A 21,465-nucleotide genomic window follows, 5' to 3' on the forward strand; every position below is an offset into this window, starting at 1 on the left:
TGGGCGGGACGCGGTGGAGGTCTCGCTCTGGGCGCCTTCGCGTTATTCCAGACGCTGCGGGCCAAACTTGTCCAACTCTGAGGAGACGTGCGCATTGCGTTTGTTGTTGTCATAATACAGTGTTCACGTGCAGGACAGGAAATATCTGTTGGTTTTGTCCCACGAGCTGTGATGCTGTTTGGTCTTTCAGCTGATTGGTTGAATCCTTCCGTCCAACCCTTCGTCCACAGAGCGATCTCGGCGTCAGGGCGAGCCGATGCGAGTTTTCTGCAGCGATACCGAAGACGCCGTAACTTTGACGAACGTAAACTTCTGAAATTCTTTTTCATTGAACAACAGAAGAAGTTGTCAAATGTTCGATGTTCAGGAACTATCTGACATTCGTTGCCAGCTCAGTTTTCGATAATCTGGTTTGAAAAAAAAAAGGTTTGAAACTCCTATTCAACAAAAACTGCTCACCAAATTCCACACATTTTAATTAAATTGTTAATCCGCACCGTTTCCTCCTGTTAGTTTGATTAAAAACTCCAGCGAGCAGCTGTTTGAGGAAATTACTGCGCCTTTTTAAAACAGGAAACTGTACATTCGTTACGTCTTCAGCGGGAACCAACGGGCTCGGAGCTGAGAGCCGCAGACAGGAAGTGAGACGGGACTGAGAGACGGACGGACACGTTGTTGGTTTGAGTCTGAACGTGGCAGCAGGTGACAAAAAGTGACGTACAGTAATGTCAGCCCGAGCCTGCGGGTTCTACTCGGAGGGGGGCAGGGGTCGTCTTCGTGGATGGGAGCCGTGGTCTTCAGTGTCGAAGTCGGACGCTTTTTAAAATATAAGAATATCAAAACTACTTCCTGTTGAACGTAAGTTGCTTTCAGTTGTTTTAAGAAACAGCCAGTGCTGCCAGTTTCCTGGCGTCAGTACGCTGCATACTGCGGGGTGTAATGAACATCTCTGCCTCTAGGGGGCGCTAGCAGGACCTACGACTGCACCGCTCCATCAGGTGGAAGTGAGCTTTTACACTGATACCTAAAATGAATCCGGGTGCGTTCGGGTTTTTCAGCGTCGGGATCTGCACAATAACGGAGATTTTCAGAATAAAATGTCAGACTGACGGCTCGGTGTCTCGGCCTCCTCTGCTGGATTTTCCCGCAGCGCGAAGCTCTAATTGGTCGCTGTGAGTCTGCAGTCCATAAAGCACCCGCCCCCCCTCTTTTAAGTGTCTAACCCTCCCCCCCCCCTCAAAATGAGTGTCATCCTGTTGGCCTGTGGTTCCCCAGTAATTATCAGTAAAACAGTGACACTCGAGCTTTCTTTTCCATTCAGAGTGACGTCAGGGTCGAAAACGCTGTAGAGTCGATTGTAAAGTGAAATCTGGCTCGGCTCCAGCTGCTGCGGCGGCGGCGGCGGCGGCGGCGGAGGTCCTCCGGTCGTACGTTCATCCTGGGCGGGAAGCGGAGCGTCCTCCGTAAAGTTGCCACATCTGGAACGTGTAGATCTGAGACATCTGTCCTCCAAAACCAGATGGCAGCGCTCAGTGCGCTCCCTCCCTCCCTCCGCTGCTCTCACGCTGATAATGATGATCTCAGGGGTCGGACATGTGTGATGTCAGCGACGTCCTGGCAAGTTTCCACTGAGGAGGACGAGATCTCCCCGCTGCGTTTATTACGACATGTGCAAACAGGTCGTTTTACTGCTCGCAGAGACGCCCAACAACTATATTTCACATAGTTTTTGCCTTTTTAAAGGACCACGCCAGCGATTTTTCACGTTAGCCTGTGAAGCTTATAAATCCTGCTATCAGTTTTTGGGTCCAGGCAGCCACGTGGTCCTGGTTTGGGCTGACATTTTCTCTCCCTTTGTGCTTTTAAAATATTCAGTTTCCATCAACAGCCCGCTCAGAAAGACATCTGAGCACTTTGACATTTCCGCTTGTGATTAACACAGCGCTGGAGATGAGACCGCGTTTGTTATTTAAAAGATGAATCGGTGTTGCGTTAAATTTGAGTTTTGAAAAGAGCAAAACATTCGGACGTGTTAAAGACTTTACTGCCTCAGACGCGTTTTGCACGCGTTCAGAGAAGCTGATGGGGAAACGTTACGACAGCGCCGCTACCTGAGCCCGTCGCCCTCGTCCTGTTCAACCTGTCGTTAGCTGTTAGCTCGTTCCACCGAGACAAAAGACTTCCTGTCTGCTCTGTGATGAAGCTCTGCAGGCGTCAGATACCTGCTGGGAGACCCCGGCCTCTCACCCACATGGCGCTGTCATTCATGCGTTTCTCTGGAGGAAGTGTCGGCGGGGGCGGGGGCGGGGGGGGCGGGGGCTGAAACCCTCCAGGCTTTACAGAGGCAGTCAAGCAGGACAGCTTTCCTCTTTGGCTCTTATTTCATCTCGCAGCATCATCTCAAACTCAGATATTTCTTTCTGTCGCGTCCTCAGAGCGCCGAGGCTCTGACCTTTGACCTCTTTGCCGCGGAGCTTTCTGATTTACCTGCGTCTGCTCGGGTCGAGTCCGTTTCTAAAATCTGCTGTCAGGATGAGCCTCCAGGCGTCTGGTCTGACCAGCGCTTTGAAGGACGGAGGACGGCCCTAAATACTGCAATACCCATGAGCCTCGGCTGCTGTTGCTATGGAGAAGTTTGAGTCAGATTTATAGCGAGTTCAGAAACGTGAATTGATCCCAAACTGACCCAGAATCAGAAACTGAACAGATTTGAACTGTTTCTGCAAAGTGTAACATTTAGCTTCAGCACAGAATCTGCAGCTCTGTGATTGGCTGTTTGTTGCTCTGCACCCTGGGAGTTGTAGTTGACTTCTCTCCTTCAGTTTTCATGTCCGCAGGCCTCTCGCACCTTTGACTTTCTATCAGAGAACCAGATGTTTTCTAACACAGTTGCTCTTTTGTTCTGACGATTCAACATTTCTTGTCCGTCAGAGACTTGAAGAGCGTCACCAACACGTCTGTCCGAAGAGGAAGTTCCTGCAGGAGACCCAGAATAACTCGGCCCGTTCTCTTTGTCAGCGCGAACGAGGCTGAGCTCCTTGACAAATGTTACTGACCGTCGAAGGTGGGGCTTGTTTCTGGCTTTTGGTTGCAAACCTCCGTTTTGCCTTTGAGATCACGCACCTTCATTTAGTTTGTGTCCTCAGGACAAACGTCACGTTTAGCTGAAGAAACTGAATCAGTGACATCAAACAGACTGAGCTCCGTCAGTGTCTGCAGCCTCCAGCGTCGTGTCTCTGTGTCTCTTAGTGTCTTTCAGAGTCTCTTAGTGTCTCTTAGTTTCTCTCGGCGTCTCTTGGTGTCTCTCGGAGTCTCTTGTGTCTCAGAGTCTCTCTGTGTTTCAGAGTCTCTCGTCTCTCGGTGTCTCAGAGTCTCTCGGTGTCTCAGTGTCTCTCGGTGTGTTTCAGAGTCTCTCGGTGTCTCAGTGTCTCTCAGTGTGTTTCAGAGTCTCTCGGAGTCTCTCGGTGTCTCTCTGTGTCTCTCGGTGTCTCTCTGTGTCTCTTAGTCTCTCAGAGTCTCTTGGTGTCTTTGTGTCTCTCTGTGTCTCTCGGTGTCTCTCGGTGTCTCTCAGTGTGTTTCAGAGTCTCTCGGAGTCTCTCGGTGTCTCAGAGTCTCTCAGTGTGTTTCAGAGTCTCTGTGTCTCTCGTGTGTCAGAGAGTCTCTCGGTGTCTCAGTGTCTCTCGGTGTGTTTCAGAGTCTCTTAGTGTCTCTCAGTGTGTTTCAGAGTCTCTCGGTGTCTCTCGGTGTCTCTCTGTGTCTCTCTGTGTCTCTTAGTCTCTCAGAGTCTCTTGGTGTCTTTGTGTCTCTCTGTGTCTCTCGGTGTCTCTCAGAGTCTCTCTGTGTCTCTCGGTGTCTCTGTGTCTCTCGGTGTCTCTCTCTGTGTCTCTCTGTGTCTCTCAGAGTCTCTCAGTGACTCTGTGTCTCTGTGTCTCTCAGGTGTCTCTCGGTCTCTCAGGTCTCTCAGAGTCTCTCGTGTCTCTCGGTGTCTCTCAGAGTCTCTCTGTGTCTCTCTGTGTCTCTCTGTCTCTGAGTCTCTCTCTGTGTCTCTCAGTCTCTCAGAGTCTCTCGGTGTCTCTGTGTCTCTCGGTGTCTCTCGGTGTCTCTCAGAGTCTCTCAGTCTCTCGGTGTCTCTGTGTCTCTTGGTGTCTCTCGGTGTCTCTCAGAGTCTCTCGGTGTCTCTGTGTCTCTCGGTGTCTCTCGGTGTCTCTCAGTGTCTCTCGGTGTGTTTCAGAGTCTCTTAGTGTCTCTCAGTGTGTTTCAGAGTCTCTCGGAGTCTCTCGGTGTCTCTCTGTGTCTCTCGGTGTCTCTCTGTGTCTCTTAGTCTCTCAGAGTCTCTTGGTGTCTTTGTGTCTCTCTGTGTCTCTCGGTGTCTCTCAGTGTGTTTCAGAGTCTCTCGGAGTCTCTCGGTGTCTCAGAGTCTCTCAGTGTGTTTCAGAGTCTCTCGGTGTCTCTCGGTGTCTCAGAGTCTCTCGGTGTCTCAGTGTCTCTCGGTGTGTTTCAGAGTCTCTTAGTGTCTCTCAGTGTGTTTCAGAGTCTCTTGGTGTCTTTGTGTCTCTCGGTGTCTCTCGGTGTCTCTCAGAGTCTCTCGGTGTCTCTCGGTGACTCTGTGTCTCTCGGTGTCTCTCAGAGTCTCTCTGTGTCTCTGAGTCTCTCGGTGTCTCTCAGAGTCTCAGAGTCTCTGTGTCTCTCGGTGTCTCTCGGTCTCTCAGAGTCTCTCGGTGTCTCTGTGTCTCTCGGTGTCTCTCAGAGTCTCTCGGTGTCTCTCAGAGTCTCTCGGTGTCTCTGAGTCTCTCGGTGTCTCTCTGTGTCTCTCAGTCTCTCAGAGTCTCTCGGTGTCTCTGTGTCTCTCGGTGTCTCTGTGTCTCTCGGTGTCTCTCTCAGTCTCTCAGAGTCTCTCGGTGTCTCTGTGTCTCTCTGTGTCTCTCGGTGTCTCTCTGTGTCTCGGTGTCTCTCAGAGTCTCTCTGTGTCTCTGTGTCTCTCGGTGTCTCTCAGAGTCTCTGTGTCTCTCGGTGTCTCTTAGTGTCTCTCTGTGTCTCTCTGTGTCTCTCGGTGTCCCTCTGTGTCTCTCAGAGTCTCTCTGTGTCTCTCGGTGTCTCTCTGTGTCTCTCGGTGTCTCTCAGAGTCTCTCTGTGTTTCTCTGTGTCTCTCGGTGTCTCTCTGTGTCTCTCAGTCTCTCAGAGTCTCTCGGTGTCTCTGTGTCTCTCAGAGTCTCTCGGTGTCTCTGTGTCTCTCAGAGTCTCTCAGTCTCTCGGTGTCTCTCAGTCTCTCGGTGTCTCTCAGAGTCTCTCTGTGTCTCTCTGTGTCTCTCGGTGTCTCTCAGAGTCTCTCTGTGTCTCTCTGTGTCTCTCGGTGTCTCTGTCTCTCTGTGTCTCTCTGTGTCTCTCGGTGTCTCTGTCTCTCTGTGTCTCTCTGTGTCTCTCAGAGTCTCTCGGAGTCTCTCTGTGTCTCTCGGAGTCTCTGTGTCTCTCAGAGTCTCTCGGTGTCTCTCGGTGTCTCTCAGAGTCTCTCGGAGTCTCTCGGTGTCTCTCTGTGTCTCTCTGTGTCTCTCGGTGTCTCTCAGAGTCTCTCTGTGTCTCTCTGTGTCTCTCGGTGTCTCTGTCTCTCTGTGTCTCTCTGTGTCTCTCTGTGTCTCTCGGTGTCTCTGTGTCTCTGTGTCTCTCTGTGTCTCTCAGAGTCTCTCGGAGTCTCTCTGTGTCTCTCGGAGTCTCTGTGTCTCTCAGAGTCTCTCGGTGTCTCTCAGAGTCTCTCGGAGTCTCTCGGTGTCTCTCTGTGTCTCTCTGTGTCTCTCGGTGTCTCTCAGAGTCTCTCGGTGTCTCTCAGAGTCTCTCAGAGTCTCTCGGTGTCTCTGTGTCTCTCTGTGTCTCTCGGTGTCTCTGTGTCTCTCTGTGTCTCTCTGTGTCTCTCAGAGTCTCTCTGTGTCTCTCTGTGTCTCTCTCTCTCAGTGTCTCTCAGAGTCTCTCGAGTCTCTCGGTCTCTCTGTGTCTCTCTGTGCTCTCTGTGTCTCTCGGTGTCTCTCAGAGTCTCTCGTCTCTCGTGTTGTGTTGGTCCTGTAGAGACAGCCTGAAGCGGAGGTTGTGGCTGTCGGCTGAATGGGAACAGCGAGCCTTATCATCGGCTCCCTGGCGACCTCCAGCCGGCCGCAGGGCTTCACTTCATTAAGCCGGACTACATCGGCGAGCATCCTCCAGATGAGACTTTGTCTCGGCGTTTGTTTGGCTTGTGTCTCTCTTTGTCTCTGGTTTCTGTTCTACGCAGTGTCATATCCAGAAAACTATTGGATCCATCGTTTCAGTCATTTCCGAGCAAAAATCTGGAGACGTCTTCTTGGAAAATGTTTTCACTGGAATATTTTCACTAATAATCCTCACAGAGTAAACAAATGATTTAATTAACAAAGTAATCTGCAGATAAATAAAACATTAAAATAACTGTTACTTTGCTATAATAACGACACTGTGCCTGTATTTTGATTACTGCTGGGTCGACCCTTTCCATTTTTTTCTTAACCTGAAATCTGGTCAAATAAAAATACATAACGAAGTAATTCTTAATGGATCATTTAAAATAGTAGCACCTAACTGAACTGTGACTCCAGTCCTGGATCATGGGATTACACACACACAGCTCCTTTTATTGGTTCAGAGAATCAGAATCAGAAATACTTTATTGATCCCCGAAGGGAAACTCTTTGTTACAGCAGCTCGCCTTTACGTCAGCGCACACAGGAGAAAGTACTAGCAAACAATATGATATAATACACTATAAAACAGGTCAGAAAATAAATTAAGTACCAGGTGGGAATAAGCATAAGATAAAATAAGTGTGAAGCACAAAGTGGGTTTACCAGACAAACATCACGTTTAGCTGCACTGCTGAAGAAACTGAATCAGTGACATCAAACAGACTGAGCTCCGTCAGTGTCTGCAGCCTCCAGCGTCGTGTCTCTGTGTCTCTTAGTGTCTTTCAGAGTCTCTTAGTGTCTCTTAGTTTCTCTCGGAGTCTCTTGGTGTCTCTCGGAGTCTCTTGGTGTCTCTCAGTCTCTCAGAGTCTCTCGGTGTCTCTCAGAGTCTCTCGGTCTCTCGGTGTCTCTCTGTGTCTCTCGGTGTCTCTCGGTGTCTCAGAGTCTCTCGGTGTCTCTCGGTGTCTCTCGGTGTCTCTGTGTCTCTCAGTCTCTCGGTGTCTCTCGGTGTCTCTCGGTGTCTCTGTGTCTCTCAGTCTCTCAGAGTCTCTCGGTGTCTCTCAGAGTCTCTCTGTGATAAAATAATAAGATAAAATAAGTGTGAAGCACAAAGTGGGTTTACTGGTTGATGATGATAGTACAGTATAATAATACACTGTAATAATATAAGTAATAAGCAGAGGTGCATGTACTGTGGAGTTAAGTGCAGCTATAATATATAATATCAATAACAATAAATAGGGAAAAAAAACTAACATGGGAAAACTAAATATTGCACAGGAGTATTAAACACAGAATATTGCACAGTTATTCAAGTATTGCAGAGATGTAATGCTCAATGTCCAGTTTAGTGACTTCGGGTCAAACAGACTGACACTTAGAGGGAGGAGTTAAAGAGTCTGATGGCCACAGGCAGGAATGACTTCCTGTGGCGCTCTGTGGTGCATTGTGGGAGGATGAGTCTTCCGCTGAAGGCGCTCCTTTGTTTGACCAGCACGTCATGGAGCGGGTGGGAGACGCTGTCCAAGATGGCGTGTAGTTTACCCAGCATCCTCCTCTCTGACACCACCGCCACAGAGTCCAGCTCCACCCCCACAACGTCACCGGCCTTACGGGTCAGTTTGTTGAGTCTGTTGGCGTCCGCTACCCTTGACCAACACTGGTCATATAAAAAAAAAAAGGTTGTGGTGGAAATGAAAGCTGGAAGCCGCCACTGAGACAAAGTGAAGCTGTTGTGTCTTCTGCCTCAGACGGAGACGCTACACTTCACGGTCACAGTTCACGGCATTCAGCTGTAACTGTGGCATCTGCTCCCCTTCAGCGTGAGGCGGAGCTGAGTTAATGAGGTTAAAAAGATCCTTTTCTCCTGAGCGAATGGGGAAGTCATTGTGTGGCATTCCCGTGGGCCGACAACGCGAGCAGAGCTGGAGGAGAGTCCAGGATCTGGACCTGGAGCTTTAACTGGAGGTCTCTGCGACAGGACAGACCCAGCTGACCTCCTGTCTCTCCTCACTCCCACTCAAACATCCAGAGTTTTAAAACAAATCATATCTAGAGTCTCCTCGTCCTTCCCTCACGGTCACAGCCAGCAGCTGTTCCCAGCAGGTCGATAATCCAAACCACGAGTTCATTTCAGCCTTCGTTATTGAAGGTTTTATTTTTCCCATGATTATAAAAAAATAATCTCATAAGCAGCAAGTCTCTCTTAGTTGTGAGAAACTAATTTATAAATAATAACGGATCCCAGGAAGACGAGGAAACGCATCAGCTGAAGCTAATGGGAGTCCTTTAACAATACACAATAGTTATTCTCATAATTATAATATATATATGTGTCAACATTTGTACGTTCTCAAAATTATTGTTTCTCTTCGTTTAGAAAATAATCAGTCAGTACAAGATTCGTCATAATAATTAGATCCTACCTCATAATAAAAGCAAAGGAAGCTTCTCACAGGTACAAGGTGCTACGTCATAATCACGAGATATTAATAATAAAGACGTTCGGTTGGGGTTTTTGTTTTTCAAGTGGTGGAACTGGACACATGAATCATACTGTAGTCGACCCATAACAAACAAAGCTTATCTGCCTTTTGTTCCAGATTAACACGAATGGATTTGTGGCCGCTGTCAAACCTCCGGCGGAGGAGGAGTACCTGGGGAAGATGCCCGCCAGTTTCAAAATGATTGCAGCCCTGCTGGGAGACCTGGACAACAGTGACGGACAGGGGAAAGTCCACTTCAGGCGAGACAGCAGCCCGGGCGTGCTGAGTCGAGCCGCAGAGCACATCAGGCAGGCTTTCCCCAGAGACGACGGCGTGGAGCCCACCAGCGCCCTCGTCGTCACCTGGGAGAACATGGCCGCCCGGGGGACCTCTGGACGAGGAGACGGACTGGACGCCAAGGTGAGGGACCGTATGTTGGGTTTTTAAGAAGCAGTCAGAGGATGGTTTGTGACGGATACATCGGCATCATCAGCATCAGCGGTATAAATAGCTCATCAAAGATATATTTGGATAATTGACATAGTTTGTCCACCAAAGAGCAGAGACAAGTTTATTTTCCATTGTAAAATGTCCCGTTCAGGCAGGGCGCATTTCAACTCTTTAATGGCCAACAATCCTTTTCACGTTTTTCTATTTTTTGTTAAACGAGACGTCGTCTGCAGCCATGCTAACGGCTCTGTGAGGCTGTAATCAGACACAGCGGCGCATTGAGCTAAATGCTAACGTCGGCATGCTAACATGCTCACCACGACAATGCTAACAAACGGATATTAAGCAGGTATAATATTTAATGTTCACCATCCTTGTTAAGCCTGTTAGCATGCTAACACTTGCTAATTAGCACCATGTATGAGGTCATTATGGTGCTGGGTGAAAAGTCAGATGGTCACTGAAGTCGGTAGGATTCGTCCTTCATCCAGTCTGTAGTACGGCAATCCATAGTTATCGAGAGATTTCAGTTTGGGCCAAATATATTGCATCAATATATTGTTGTCAGACTTTTTTAAAACTCAAATATTAGTATTGGCCCAAAAGTTCTCTTTGCACTGAAAACTTGATATTGACTCTCTAATTGACACTAAATTTAATGCAACTTAATGCAATCTAATACAAGCGCCCTGCAATAAATCTGATCTAATACTAATTTTCAGTTTTTGTTGACTCAAACTCAAGTGGACCAAATATACCTTTCAGTATAGTGCAGCTGCAGCTTTAATAATGAACTCCTTTCTGACAGTTTTACCAAACTGACTACAAGTATCATAAATATAGGATTTATGAGAGAGGGCTGTTGTCGCAGATTGCGTTAGATTGTGCAGGTGTTCTGGAAAAACTAGTGTCACTGTATGACGTAAGAAATGTTGTGGAGTTAGAGATTATACACCTAACTATCCTACGTCTAAGTTCTTTGGATGGGAGAGAACAAAAGTTCCAAAATGCAAAGGATAATTGATGATTTTTATTCCAAAAATGGTTCTCGAAATGGGTTTGACCACACGCTGCAGTTTAATGTCAGGGGATCCGCTTGTAATTACCACCGGTGTACGCCAGAATGGGCCTTATCGGCAGAGTCAGCTCTGCATGTGAAGAAAACAAAAAACAAACATGATTATGTTTAATCTTTTCGTGTGTGTCCAGCAGCTCAGACAAGGATTATTTAGCATCAATATAAAGTATTTCACAGTTACTGTGTGTGATGATTTGTCTGTGTGCCAGATGACTTTATGTTAGAGGCTCATTACGCCTACATCAATCCTGACTGCCTCAGTTTGCATACAAGTACACAAAAATAACTAAAAGTAAATGCACACTTTACAGTAAAGTACCATATGTTTCCTTTTTGTTTCCTTTGGTATCTGAGTAATGGTGAAAGTGCAATATAATGGACTTTGCAGAGGCTGCAGCGCCTCATTCATTATTTTTCTGTCTCAGCACACCTCATTTTTCATTATAACTGATATATTCTACAGGTGGTCGTGCTATCATGTCCTCTCCCTGTAGTTTACAGCGCTTTGCTTCACGCTCTGGACCCGGAGCCGTTACCTGTTCACTGTCCTTCGCACAGATTTTCGCAGCTGGTCAATAATCGTCTTAAACACGTGCAGCCAGTGAGAACTGTTCCTGCACGCTAATGTCTCCTCCTGGTCCTCCAGAACCAGGGCCCAGCTGGTTTTCTTTCCAGTCTGTCTAATCATGCACTGCTTTGGGCTGGGTGTCCGGTCACACCATGAAGTGGCGAATTCATTCACCGACAGTGTTGGGCAAGTTACTTGAAAGATGTAAACAGTTAGTCGTTATTTGTCATTGAATTACTATAATTCCTTTACTAATTCCTCAAGAGCAAAACAAAATATTTACATTACTTCTGTTACTCAACACAGCAGTCGAAGGTGCCTTTAAACAACTCCAAGTCTTCCACACATTCATTTAACACGTGTAGAAACAGAAAACAGTCTGATTTAACAAGCAGGCAGCCTGTGGTTGGAGGTATTTACTGGCCATCAACGGCTAGCTTGACGTTAGCCTCCGTGACTGCATGCGACACTCCAGAAGTGCCGTCCTCACAGTGAAGCTTCAGGGTTCAAACACCCTTCAACTTTGAACAAAACCAGGTGATTCCTGAATCGAATCTCTCACCAGTGGCTAACGTTAGCAAGCCAGCTAACATAAGACACCTTTGGGGTCACATTTCTCCTCTTTTTGCAGAGGTTAACTACCTCTCTATACCTAGCAAGCTAGCACGTCCTAGTTCAGTCTGTCCACTGAACGCAGAGACCAAACTGACAGCGAATGAGCCGACAGTCAGATTCTCAAAGTAACGGGGAGTTACTGCGATTAGTAACAGTAATTACTGAAAAAATAATCACATTACTGAAACGTGTTGCTAAGTAATGCGCTACTACCCAACACTTCACAAAATAGGTGCTGCTGGCATGCTAACTGGTAGCATGCTAGCTAGCCAATAACATGCTGGTGCTAGCCAGCCACATCAGCCTGCCAAGCTAGCTGGCTACTTACGTGGCAGCTACCACATTAGCTAGTTGGCTCGCTTATCGAAAAAGAAGTTAAACCTCTAATTCGAGACATTTACAGTATTTGTGCCATTTATTTTGTCTCTATGTTGGAGCAGTTTATAATTCGGGTTACATAAAAGTTGGATGGTCTTTACGGCTAATATGATAGCTTGCTCCATAGCATGAACACCTTCCTCCAAAGGTCAGCACTCTCAAGACATTTTGTAATCAGTCAATGGCACAACCGGACTTAACCTGTACATCAAAGCTCAAATTGTAACAAAAATTGATTTTGGTCTGAAATGCTGCTGTTTTATAAATGCTGGCCGGACTGGGCCCTGCAGTATCATTGCATATAACTAACAGCCAGGATAGCAGGAGAATCGCTGCTCAACAACGTCTCCTTTTGTACTTTCAGAGAAACACTTTCCAGCTGGTCGTGGCCTCCATGGTGTCGTCCTCCTGCGCCATCCTCTTGTACCCCAGAGACGGCCTGCAGTTTCTCTCCACTTCAGTAGGGGGCGAGAGTAAGCTCCTAGAGGCTGGCTTCAATGAAGGCCTTGCTTCAGGCTGGTTCTGGCAAACCACACAGGGACAGTATTTCCGCACCACCACCGATGAAGAGACCTCCATCAGGGAACTTACTGAGTATGAATCTGATATCATTGGTTTGCAACTGGGGATGGTTTTTTTTGTGCTTGACTATATAAGATACACAAAAAGTGATTTACATGTTACGACTTTTACAATAATTATCAAAACCAGTATCACACGTTACCGTATCTGAGAAGATTGCCTCCAGATCTCTACGAACTAGTCTTTGAACCAGCAAGAAATGACCATTTAAAGACTCCCAACAGCTTGTGAAATACATGTTCTCAAGCCAAGCAGCAGCAGCACACCCAGAGATCAATACTAACATCAGCAAGTCATTGTTGTTTTACAGTATATTTACCCTTGTGTGCACCCGTTTCTTGCCCCATTTCTGGGTTTGTACCCCTTGAAAATGTCTTACGACAGTTGAGAATCTGGAATCAAATATATGGTTTAGGTTTCACTGCCTTTCCATCTTAAGTCAGATTTATGCTTGACGCAAGGGGTGAATGGGAGTCCTGCCATAGATACCTGCGCCGCAGGTTTTAATTTATAGTTTTGCGTCAGATTTCTCCCGTTAATATCACCACCACAAAGCTGCATGCATGTATATTACATGAGCAGTAACTGTGTTTACATTATTCGTTTACTTTGTGATATAGAGCGACGGTGGGCTACGCACGTACTTATAGAACTGGAGTTACAATTGCTATGTTTACGTTAATGTATTCAGAGAGCAATGGTCACAGGGAGGTTTGCAGTGGAGATGGCTTTGCTAGATGTGCGTTACTGAAAAGCAGCAGTTTATTGAAGTCAGGTTTCAATCCAAAATGCCGCGCAAATGTTAACCTAGAGTGACGTTTAGGTCCGATGCCTTTAAACGTCAAGTTTTCAATACACCAACTTTTCCACTTCAGCCAAGTATCGAAACGTCTTTGTGATATTTTGCCATTTTTTTTTTTCCAGTGTTTCCGCGCAGGTTTTTTCATGTGCAAATTGAAAATGCGCATAAAGACAGGTGAATGGAAATTCGGTGGCTTTCTTCAACTTCCTTAACACCGTCAGACACTTGTAGAAGAAAACACAAGCAGCCCAATCACAGTTCATGTTGTCTCCATGTAGTATCGCCGTAGCCCTGACGTGTAGTTAAATTTGTGAGGAGGCACACTTCCGCTACGGCGTAGCTTACAGCGTAGCTTGGGCGGTTACCTGCGTAAGCTCCGTAGCTACACAGTAACGTCTAAAGGTACAACTATAAATCAGGCGCCATTTTTTCACTGAAGAACATAGATCTGATGGCGATTGAGACTGATTTTACTTCCTTCTGTTAACCCACTAGAAAGACAACCTCAGGACGGAATGGAGTTTGGGTGTACGAGATCGGCTCCTCCCCGTTCTTTGTCAGCATTACACCGGGAATGGTCTCTGAGGAGGAGGCGGATGCCACCGAACCTACCGTGACCATGTTGCCAAGGCAACCTGATGAGCGACAGAAGGTGGACTTCTCGACCTACGAACCTCAGGCGGTACCAGAAGAAAAGGAGGAGTTCCCGACTGAGACTCCCGCTGAGTACCAACCCAGTTACCCAGATGCTGAGACCGTCACGCTAGGGTATGCTGAACCGGAGACCGAAGAGCCAGATTATGAAGAACCGGGCCAGTTTGAGTCAGAATACCCGGAATCTGAGACAGTCCCACCAACATACGCCGACCCCGAGAGGGTTCGACCAAGATACCCAGACTCATCTGAGCCGAGATACCCTGACCAAAATGAGACCAGATACCCAGTCTCTGAGCCTTTGCAACCAAGATACACCATCCCTGACACCACTGAACCTAGATACTCTCCAGTCGAGCCGAGGTACCCTGATCCAGTTGAACCACGGTACACCAACCCCGAACCAGTCCAACCAGTGCCACCCCATTCCCGGTCCCACCAACCCCAGATCGTAGTGGTAGACGAAGACGAAGTTCTCAATGTCAATGGTAAGTCACAAAAGCTAAAAATGTTTGTGCCTGAAGATTCAGAACAAAGTGTTAACTAGCGTATTCCTTAAATTTCGGATAATCCTGTCAAAGTTCTCGAGTTTTATTTTCATTGAACCCATGCTGATTGGTTCTTTCTTTGGTTTTTTCACAGTATTTGCGTACAATTTGGAGACATGTGCCCACAACAGGCACAAATGCTCGGCTTTTGCTGACTGCCGGGATTACAGCAACGGGTACTGCTGCCATTGTAGGCCTGGTTTCTATGGTAACGGGAAGGACTGTGTCGCAGAAGGTGAGAAGCATTTTTACTTAAACTGTTTAAGTTAACAGTGCAAGTTTTCCTGAATTTTTATGAAGTGACTAGAAAGGTGCAAAGACGGATCGTATCTGTCAAGCACTTGGCTAAACTCCAGTTAATTATGACAGTTTGTGCTCAAGACACATCCCAAAATCACTGTCTACTAACTGTACTTGCAAGTCTTATTTTACCACAGATATAGTGAATCTTTTTTTTTTTTTAGCATTTAGCATTTAGCAACAATAGTAGATTACCCTTTATTTAATACGGACAGAAAACACCAATTTCATGTTTTAGGTTTGTAGAAAGACTGATGAAGAATTTACATTGAGGAAAATAGGCTAGAGGAGCAGAAGCTAACCCAGGAAAAGGCGGGACCTTAACTCAGAAGCCATCGGCGTCGTTATCACCACCTCACAGCAGGATTGTTGCCATCGCAACACTACCAACTACTGAACTTCTGCTCTATTAGACGGTGTAGTCCCTCATTCGTCCAGGAGTGATTTATCGTAGAAAAGGTTTCAGTCGTAGTCGTCTGGACGCTGTTTTCAGAATCAAGACGTTTCGGCTCCCATCCGGAAGTCATTCTCAATTGTGAAAAAATGGGACGGGAACTGGAAATTTAAGCTACTCTGAGTTACATAAGCCCCGCCCTCAGGGAGGAGTCTACCTGAGTATCTGTTGATTAGCTAGTTTCACCTGAAACTGACCTAATAGTTTCCAAGATGGCCCAGTAATCAGTAATCAGGCCTATTGTTTTCTGGCTGCATCTACTTCATCACTGTTAAGTACCTGATTAGCATGTGATTGGCGTGACCAAGGTGTTAATACACTGTGATAGACTTTGGGCAGATAGAGCCGAAACGTCTTGATTCTGAAAATTCTGCTCTATTAATCAAATCTTTGTTATTTCCCAGGAAAACCACAGAGAATGAATGGAAAGGTGAATGGTCAAGTGTTCGTTGGGAACTCGCCTTCACCCGTGGCGCTCAAAAACAACGACTTGCACTCGTACGTGGTAGCCAATGACGGACGGGCCTACGTGGCCATCAGCAACATCTCTAAAAGCGTGGGCCCCTCCATGCTGCCGCTGTCCTCCCTGGGAGGAGTCATCGGCTGGGCCTTCGCCCTGGAGCAGCCGGGCTACCAGAACGGCTTCAGTCTCGTCGGTGAGGGGACGTGTTGTGGTTGATTGTTGTGCAGTCTGGTGCTAGGTGGTTGATTTTTAACCATCAGCACTGCTGGCTGCCTCAACACAAGTGAAGTCTAAACATCGAAGTTAATGTGTTGTTGCTCTGTCTGACTGTAATGTAAATAATTTGGATAATGTACGTAGATGTTTTGACTTAAAAGTTGGGTGACCATGAATCCTAATGTCCCTGGCTCGAGTCCTTTGTTGCTTGTTATTGTATTTAGTTAAACCTTGCAGGACTCTGCTCAGACACTCGCGTGCTTTCTCACACGTTCATGCAGGCGGCGTGTTTTCCCGGCAGGCCGAGGTGATCTTTCAGCCCGGAAACGAGCGTCTGAGCATCAAGCAGCAGTTTAAAGGAATCGACGAACACGACCACCTGGTGGTGAGCACCGAGCTGGAGGGACGTCTGCCCGCCATCCCGCTGGGATCCTCCGTCCAGATCAACCCGTACAAGGAGATCTACCAGTACGACAGAAACTGTAAGGACAGTTAACCACTAAAACCAATCAAATGACGCAGTGCGCTGTGGTATCGTTGCTTTTGCACGGTGTAGCAGCTCATTGCGTTCCTTCGACTGCCCTCCAGGTTCACTCTGCGAGGGAAGGGTGCAGTTCAGTGTTATCAGAAAATAACGATATTGTGCTATCAGTACAAATGACACACAAACACACAGACGTGCCCGTTCGATTCAGACACCTCCTGTTTCTGGTGTAAAATGTGTCTCATCTGTGTCTGAGAAAATGCTCGTAGCGTATGTTAGTGTTAGCATGTTTAGTGTTGCAGTTAGCACGGCGATGCTACAGTAATGCTCTGTTCGGGTCATATGGGATGGATGTAAATGATTTCTGTGTTTACAACTCGTGAGTGTTCACATCATCAGACAACTCACGACGGTGCTGGTGGCGAAGACGCACACGCACGACATGCTCTGGTTCGATTCCCGCTGGGGAGCTTTGTTACATGTCCTGTCTGTATCTGTACTTTCAGCTTTCCGAAAGGCGAAAAAGCTGAAAAACAAGCTAAAAAGAGAGTTACTATAACTCCGGTCATGACATGAACGCGGGGTAAGCATGCTGGCGTGCTACGTCACATACTAACATTAACAATAGCATATTAACATGCTAATGTTAGCATTCTGACCCTGGCCATCATCGGGAGGCACACGCACATATTTAAATGTTTCATTTTAGTTTCATTCTGACGCTAACATTAGCATGTTAGGATGCCTACAGTTAGCATGCTGACAGGAACGTGTCGTTAGTTTTAGAGTCATCCTGTCATTAACGAGTGTTCGTTGGTGGTAATTCATTTCAAACTCACTTTAACTTCATTGTTAGCTTTTGGTCGCCTCACAGCTGCTGTGTTTTCACAGTCTGAAGATGTTTAACCATCCTGACGTCTTGATTACTGTGTAATTTTGCTGTCTATTTATATATTTTTAATTTTTAATTTGTAGAAGAATTAAATGGATTCACTTTTTATTGCAAATGTTCATTTAATGGATATACATTTTTTGAAAAATCATTATTTACATGAAATTTATTCAGCTGACGCTGTTATGCAAAGCGACTTATTTCAGCCATGCAGATACAACCCGACAAAGAATCATGCAAGAACATCATCTTCATCAAATACGCTGAACTTCTTCAAGTGCTGCATTTAGTTAGTTTTCAGTCTGCGACGGAATTTACAAAACTTACGAAACTTTTCTTCTTCTGCTTCTGCTCCTCTCAGTGATCACTTCCTCCTCCAGCCGCGACTACACCATCACCTCCCCCGACGGCACCGTCCAGACCAGAAGCTACCAATGGCGTCAGACCGTCACCTTCCAGAGCTGCGCGCACGCCGAGGCCGCCCGGGCGGCGCCGTCCACCCAGCAGCTCAGCGTGGACCAGGTCTTCGTGATGTTCGACGATATCAACCTTCTGATCCGCTACGCCATGAGCAACAAGATCGGCTCTGTCCACAGTGAGTTGGGAGAGTCGGTTCATCAGCACCTGAAAATGATAAAATACTGAAAAAGTCGATGACATAAACCCCAAGATGTTTGAACAAACTCTCTATCTTAGAGAAAGCTGTGAGAATGAGAAACATTTGGATGCTTTGGGACAATAAGGCTGCACGATATGGTAAAAAAATCATATTGCGATTATTCTGACAGATATTACGGCTGCGATCTGATTCACGGTTAGTGGGAATGATCATTTTTGCATCACAGTTTTCTTTCAAACCACTGCAGCTCCTCGGGTTTGGATGTCGCACTTGGACACATTGCGATTAAGATAATGTTATAATATATATATTTGTCATTGAAAACTGGTAAAAACCAAGAAAATTGAGTCGTGCTGCATGCGATCAACTACCTGCTGTGTTGAGGCGGCTTAGAGGTAGAGCGGGCCGTCCACCGATCGGAAGGTCGGCGGTTCGATGCCGGCTTCCCTGCGAGTCGAAGTGTTAGTTTCTTTGGACAGCTGGCACCTGCCATCGGGGGGAGAATGTGTAGTGTGAAGCGTTTTTATAAATGAAGTCAGCAGGTGGACTCCAGGCGGTCAGGTTGTTCAGGTCCGTGCGTCCTGGGCGTCTGTCGGGGACAGTCAGAGGACAGTCAGAGGACAGTCAGAGGACAGTCAGAGGACAGATGCGTGTTATTACCCAGAGGAATGCGCTGAAACTCGCCTCCAGCAGTTTGGTGTTTGCAGAGGAACTTCAGAGGAAGATAAACATCATCTGAGCCCGCCTGTATTTCCTCAGCTGCAATCAGAGGGGGTCAGCGGCCGAGGTCAGCGAGATACCAACCAGCAGTCCACGAGGAGGAGGGGGGCATCAGGAGCATCTCTTTTTTTTAATTTTTTTATAAAAAGCAGGGTTAAAGTAAACGTGCAGGTGGGGGCTGATGCTCGGGGGCTCAGAGTGACACAAGAAAACACAGTTTGAACATCTGGGTGGAGCTTCCTGTGAGGAGGCGAAGCTCCGGAGCTCCGACACTCAACGCTTCGCCCTCCGTCAGATCATCAACAAGCCCCTGAAGTCGTTCATCGAGAGAAAACGTCAAACCGCTTCAGCTGCTCACGCCGCCGCAAACGTTTCGGACTGTTGGTCGGAAAAAAGCGAGACATTTGAAGACATGAACTCGTGATGGACGTCTTTCCGTGTTTGTTGACATTCAGAAGATTAAACAATTAATTGGTTTACCAAAAAAATGCAAAAGTTAGATTAATCAATATTAAAAATAATAATTGCTTTCATCTGACCAAAGGTGGGGCCTGAAGGTTAAACCGACTGTAACGCCACAGAGAGCCGGCGTCCTCACTTCCTGTTGGCGTCCTCACTTCCTGTTGGCGTCCTCACTTCCTGTTGGCGTCACTTCCTCTGGGGGTTTTGTTGTCGATGTCTTTAAAGCTAAAACATGTCCCGGCTGTTCGTCCATATTCTCACACGAGGCCTTAATGGCGTTTCTGTGGCTGCTACTAGCATAGCACACCCGAATCTCTGACTGAACTGTCGGCGGTCGAGTTGCATTGTGGGTAACGTAGGCGCCGAGTTTTGACGAAGAGATGTGTGGAATAAAATATAACATCTCTGGTTCCTTCCTTTTTTAATGGTGACAGGCGGTCTTCCAGAGCAGAATCCGTGTTTCACCGGCAGACACGGCTGCGACATCAACGCCGTGTGCCGACCAGGTGAAGGCCTCCAGTTCGCCTGCGACTGCACCGACGGGTTCGCTGGAGACGGACGCTACTGCCACGGTAACCCCCGCCTGCTCGCACCTCACAGTTTCAGCCTTTTCAGTGGTGGAAGCTGTTGAATAATAACTTTTCTGAACAAACTTGCTTTCCAAAGAATAAAATATACGAAGCAAACGATAAAAGTAACGGCACGACACGCAGCGAGGACAGAAATGTGAAAATAAAAAGCAAAACATAAAGTGCAACGGTAACGTGAAAACCGTTAGGACGCCTGCAGCTACAGTCCAACCTGCGCCACCTACAGGCAGCGAGTGGCACTTTGAACTGCATTTTATTTATACGTTGTGTTACATATTCAGATTATTATTCCTGCCGCTGCTACAGTCCCGGAAACTGAAAGTCTGCTCGGTGAATTCCTGTTTGCATCTGAAGATCCGGGACGTCTGAGAACGGATTACAAATGATCAGAATCAGAAATACTTTATTGATCTCCGAGGGGAAACTCTTTGCTACAGCTGCTCACCGTCACGTCAGCGCACACAGGGAGAGAAGCACTGAGCAAAATATATAATCCACTATAAAACAGGTCTGAAAATAAAATAAGTACCAGGTGGGTATAAGTATAAAATAAAATAAGTGTGAAGTACAAAGTGGGTTTACAAGTTGATGATGATAATACGGTATAAAGTAATAGTGCATGAACTGCCAAGTTAAATGTAGCTTATTTATAATGAGACGGAGGATATTGCACAGCGGTAATAAAGGTATGAATAAATATCAATAAACAGGGCATTTTAAACTAAAAGAGTTTATTATCTCAAGTATTGCAGAGATGTTAATGATCAATGTCCAGTTTAGTGACTTCGGGTCCTACAGACTGACACTTAGAGGGAGGAGTTAAAGAGTCTGATGGTCACAGGCAGGAAGGACTTCCTGTGGCGCTCTGTGGTGCATTGTGGGGGGACGAGTCTTCCGCTGAAGGTGCTCCTTTGTTTGACCAGCGCGTCATGGAGCGGGTGGAGACACTGTCCAAGATGGCGTGTAGTTTACCCAGCGTCCTCCTCTCTGACACCGCCGCCAGAGAGTCCAGCTCCATTCAGTTTTCTTTTCAGAAAAGGATTCATCTGTAGTTTTTTTTTTTTTTTTTTTCGTGAACCTGATGTAACCAAGTCTCTTATGATCTAAGAGTTTTTGACGGGCTGACTGTGTGTGTGTGTGTGTGTGTGTTTTACATATTTCCGTGATACTCTCGTGAACACGCGTTACTTTTAGGGCAGAATGATGAATCTGATACATTTAAAATTGTATTTTTTTGGACTTTTCTCTAAGTTTTTAAGATGTTTTCTGTGAAACATCGGAGACTTCTTTGAAGCTCGAACAATAACTCAAACTCAAGTTGGCAGAACTAGCGGTTTGTAGAAAACGTCTCAAAGAGGAGGGGCCCCAGCTGCTTTTCCGTAAGGGGCCACGAGCCAAAAACGTCGGGAACCGTTAGTTTCATCTTTAACAATACGATGTGTAAACTTATCACGTGCTTTTATGTCAAACTGTTATCTGTCAAATCTGAAATGTAGCGGAGTAGAAGTATAAAGTATCACAAAATGGAAATACTCAGGTAAGTAAGTACCTCAGAACTGTACTGACTGACAGCGCTACAGTGACGGTGTATCAATCAGCTCCGTTGGTGTGTTATTGGCAGATATTGACGAGTGCAGAGAGACTCCTCCGGTCTGCGGGTCCAACGCCGTCTGCAGCAACCAGCAGGGAGCTTTCCGCTGCGAGTGTTTGAGAGGCTTCGTGTTCGCCAGCGACGGAAAGACCTGCATCGGTACGTTTGTGTGTGTGTGTGTGTGTGTGTGTGACCCTGACAGCTGGGTGGGCCGGGTGTGTGTGTGTGTGTGAGCCCCCTGTTGCACACACAGATGTTCTAAACGCTGCCCACAGACAGAAACAATAAAGGGTTTGTTGGACTGGAGATGGGACGAGTTCCAGCGGAGACGAAA

The 21,465-nt window shown here is 46.8% G+C and overlaps 3 protein-coding genes across 10 annotated transcripts in view; 2 read left to right on the top strand and 1 right to left on the bottom strand.

The window, feature by feature from the left end:
• LOC122873028 (NACHT, LRR and PYD domains-containing protein 12-like) overlaps positions 1-21,465 on the top strand; it is a 1,034,258-nt gene that overhangs the window by 784,099 nt on the left and 228,694 nt on the right. The gene's annotated exons all lie outside the window — the stretch shown is intronic.
• LOC122873033 (NACHT, LRR and PYD domains-containing protein 3-like) overlaps positions 1-21,465 on the bottom strand; it is a 573,599-nt gene that overhangs the window by 491,069 nt on the left and 61,065 nt on the right. The gene's annotated exons all lie outside the window — the stretch shown is intronic.
• Positions 1-21,465, top strand: part of LOC122873027 (nidogen-1-like) — a 41,551-nt gene that overhangs the window by 4,317 nt on the left and 15,769 nt on the right. For both annotated transcript variants that reach the window (XM_044189263.1, XM_044189265.1), the window contains exons 2-10: positions 8,783-9,085; positions 12,119-12,348; positions 13,634-14,280; positions 14,435-14,575; positions 15,499-15,750; positions 16,055-16,255; positions 17,511-17,744; positions 19,385-19,522; positions 21,162-21,290. In XM_044189263.1, the coding sequence (XP_044045198.1) occupies positions 8,783-9,085; positions 12,119-12,348; positions 13,634-14,280; positions 14,435-14,575; positions 15,499-15,750; positions 16,055-16,255; positions 17,511-17,744; positions 19,385-19,522; positions 21,162-21,290 (2,275 nt within the window). The remainder of the gene's footprint in view (positions 1-8,782; positions 9,086-12,118; positions 12,349-13,633; positions 14,281-14,434; positions 14,576-15,498; positions 15,751-16,054; positions 16,256-17,510; positions 17,745-19,384; positions 19,523-21,161; positions 21,291-21,465) is intronic.

Source organism: Siniperca chuatsi, linkage group LG3 (assembly GCF_020085105.1).
Source record: "Siniperca chuatsi isolate FFG_IHB_CAS linkage group LG3, ASM2008510v1, whole genome shotgun sequence".
NCBI classification, from domain to species: Eukaryota; Metazoa; Chordata; class Actinopteri; order Centrarchiformes; family Sinipercidae; genus Siniperca; species Siniperca chuatsi.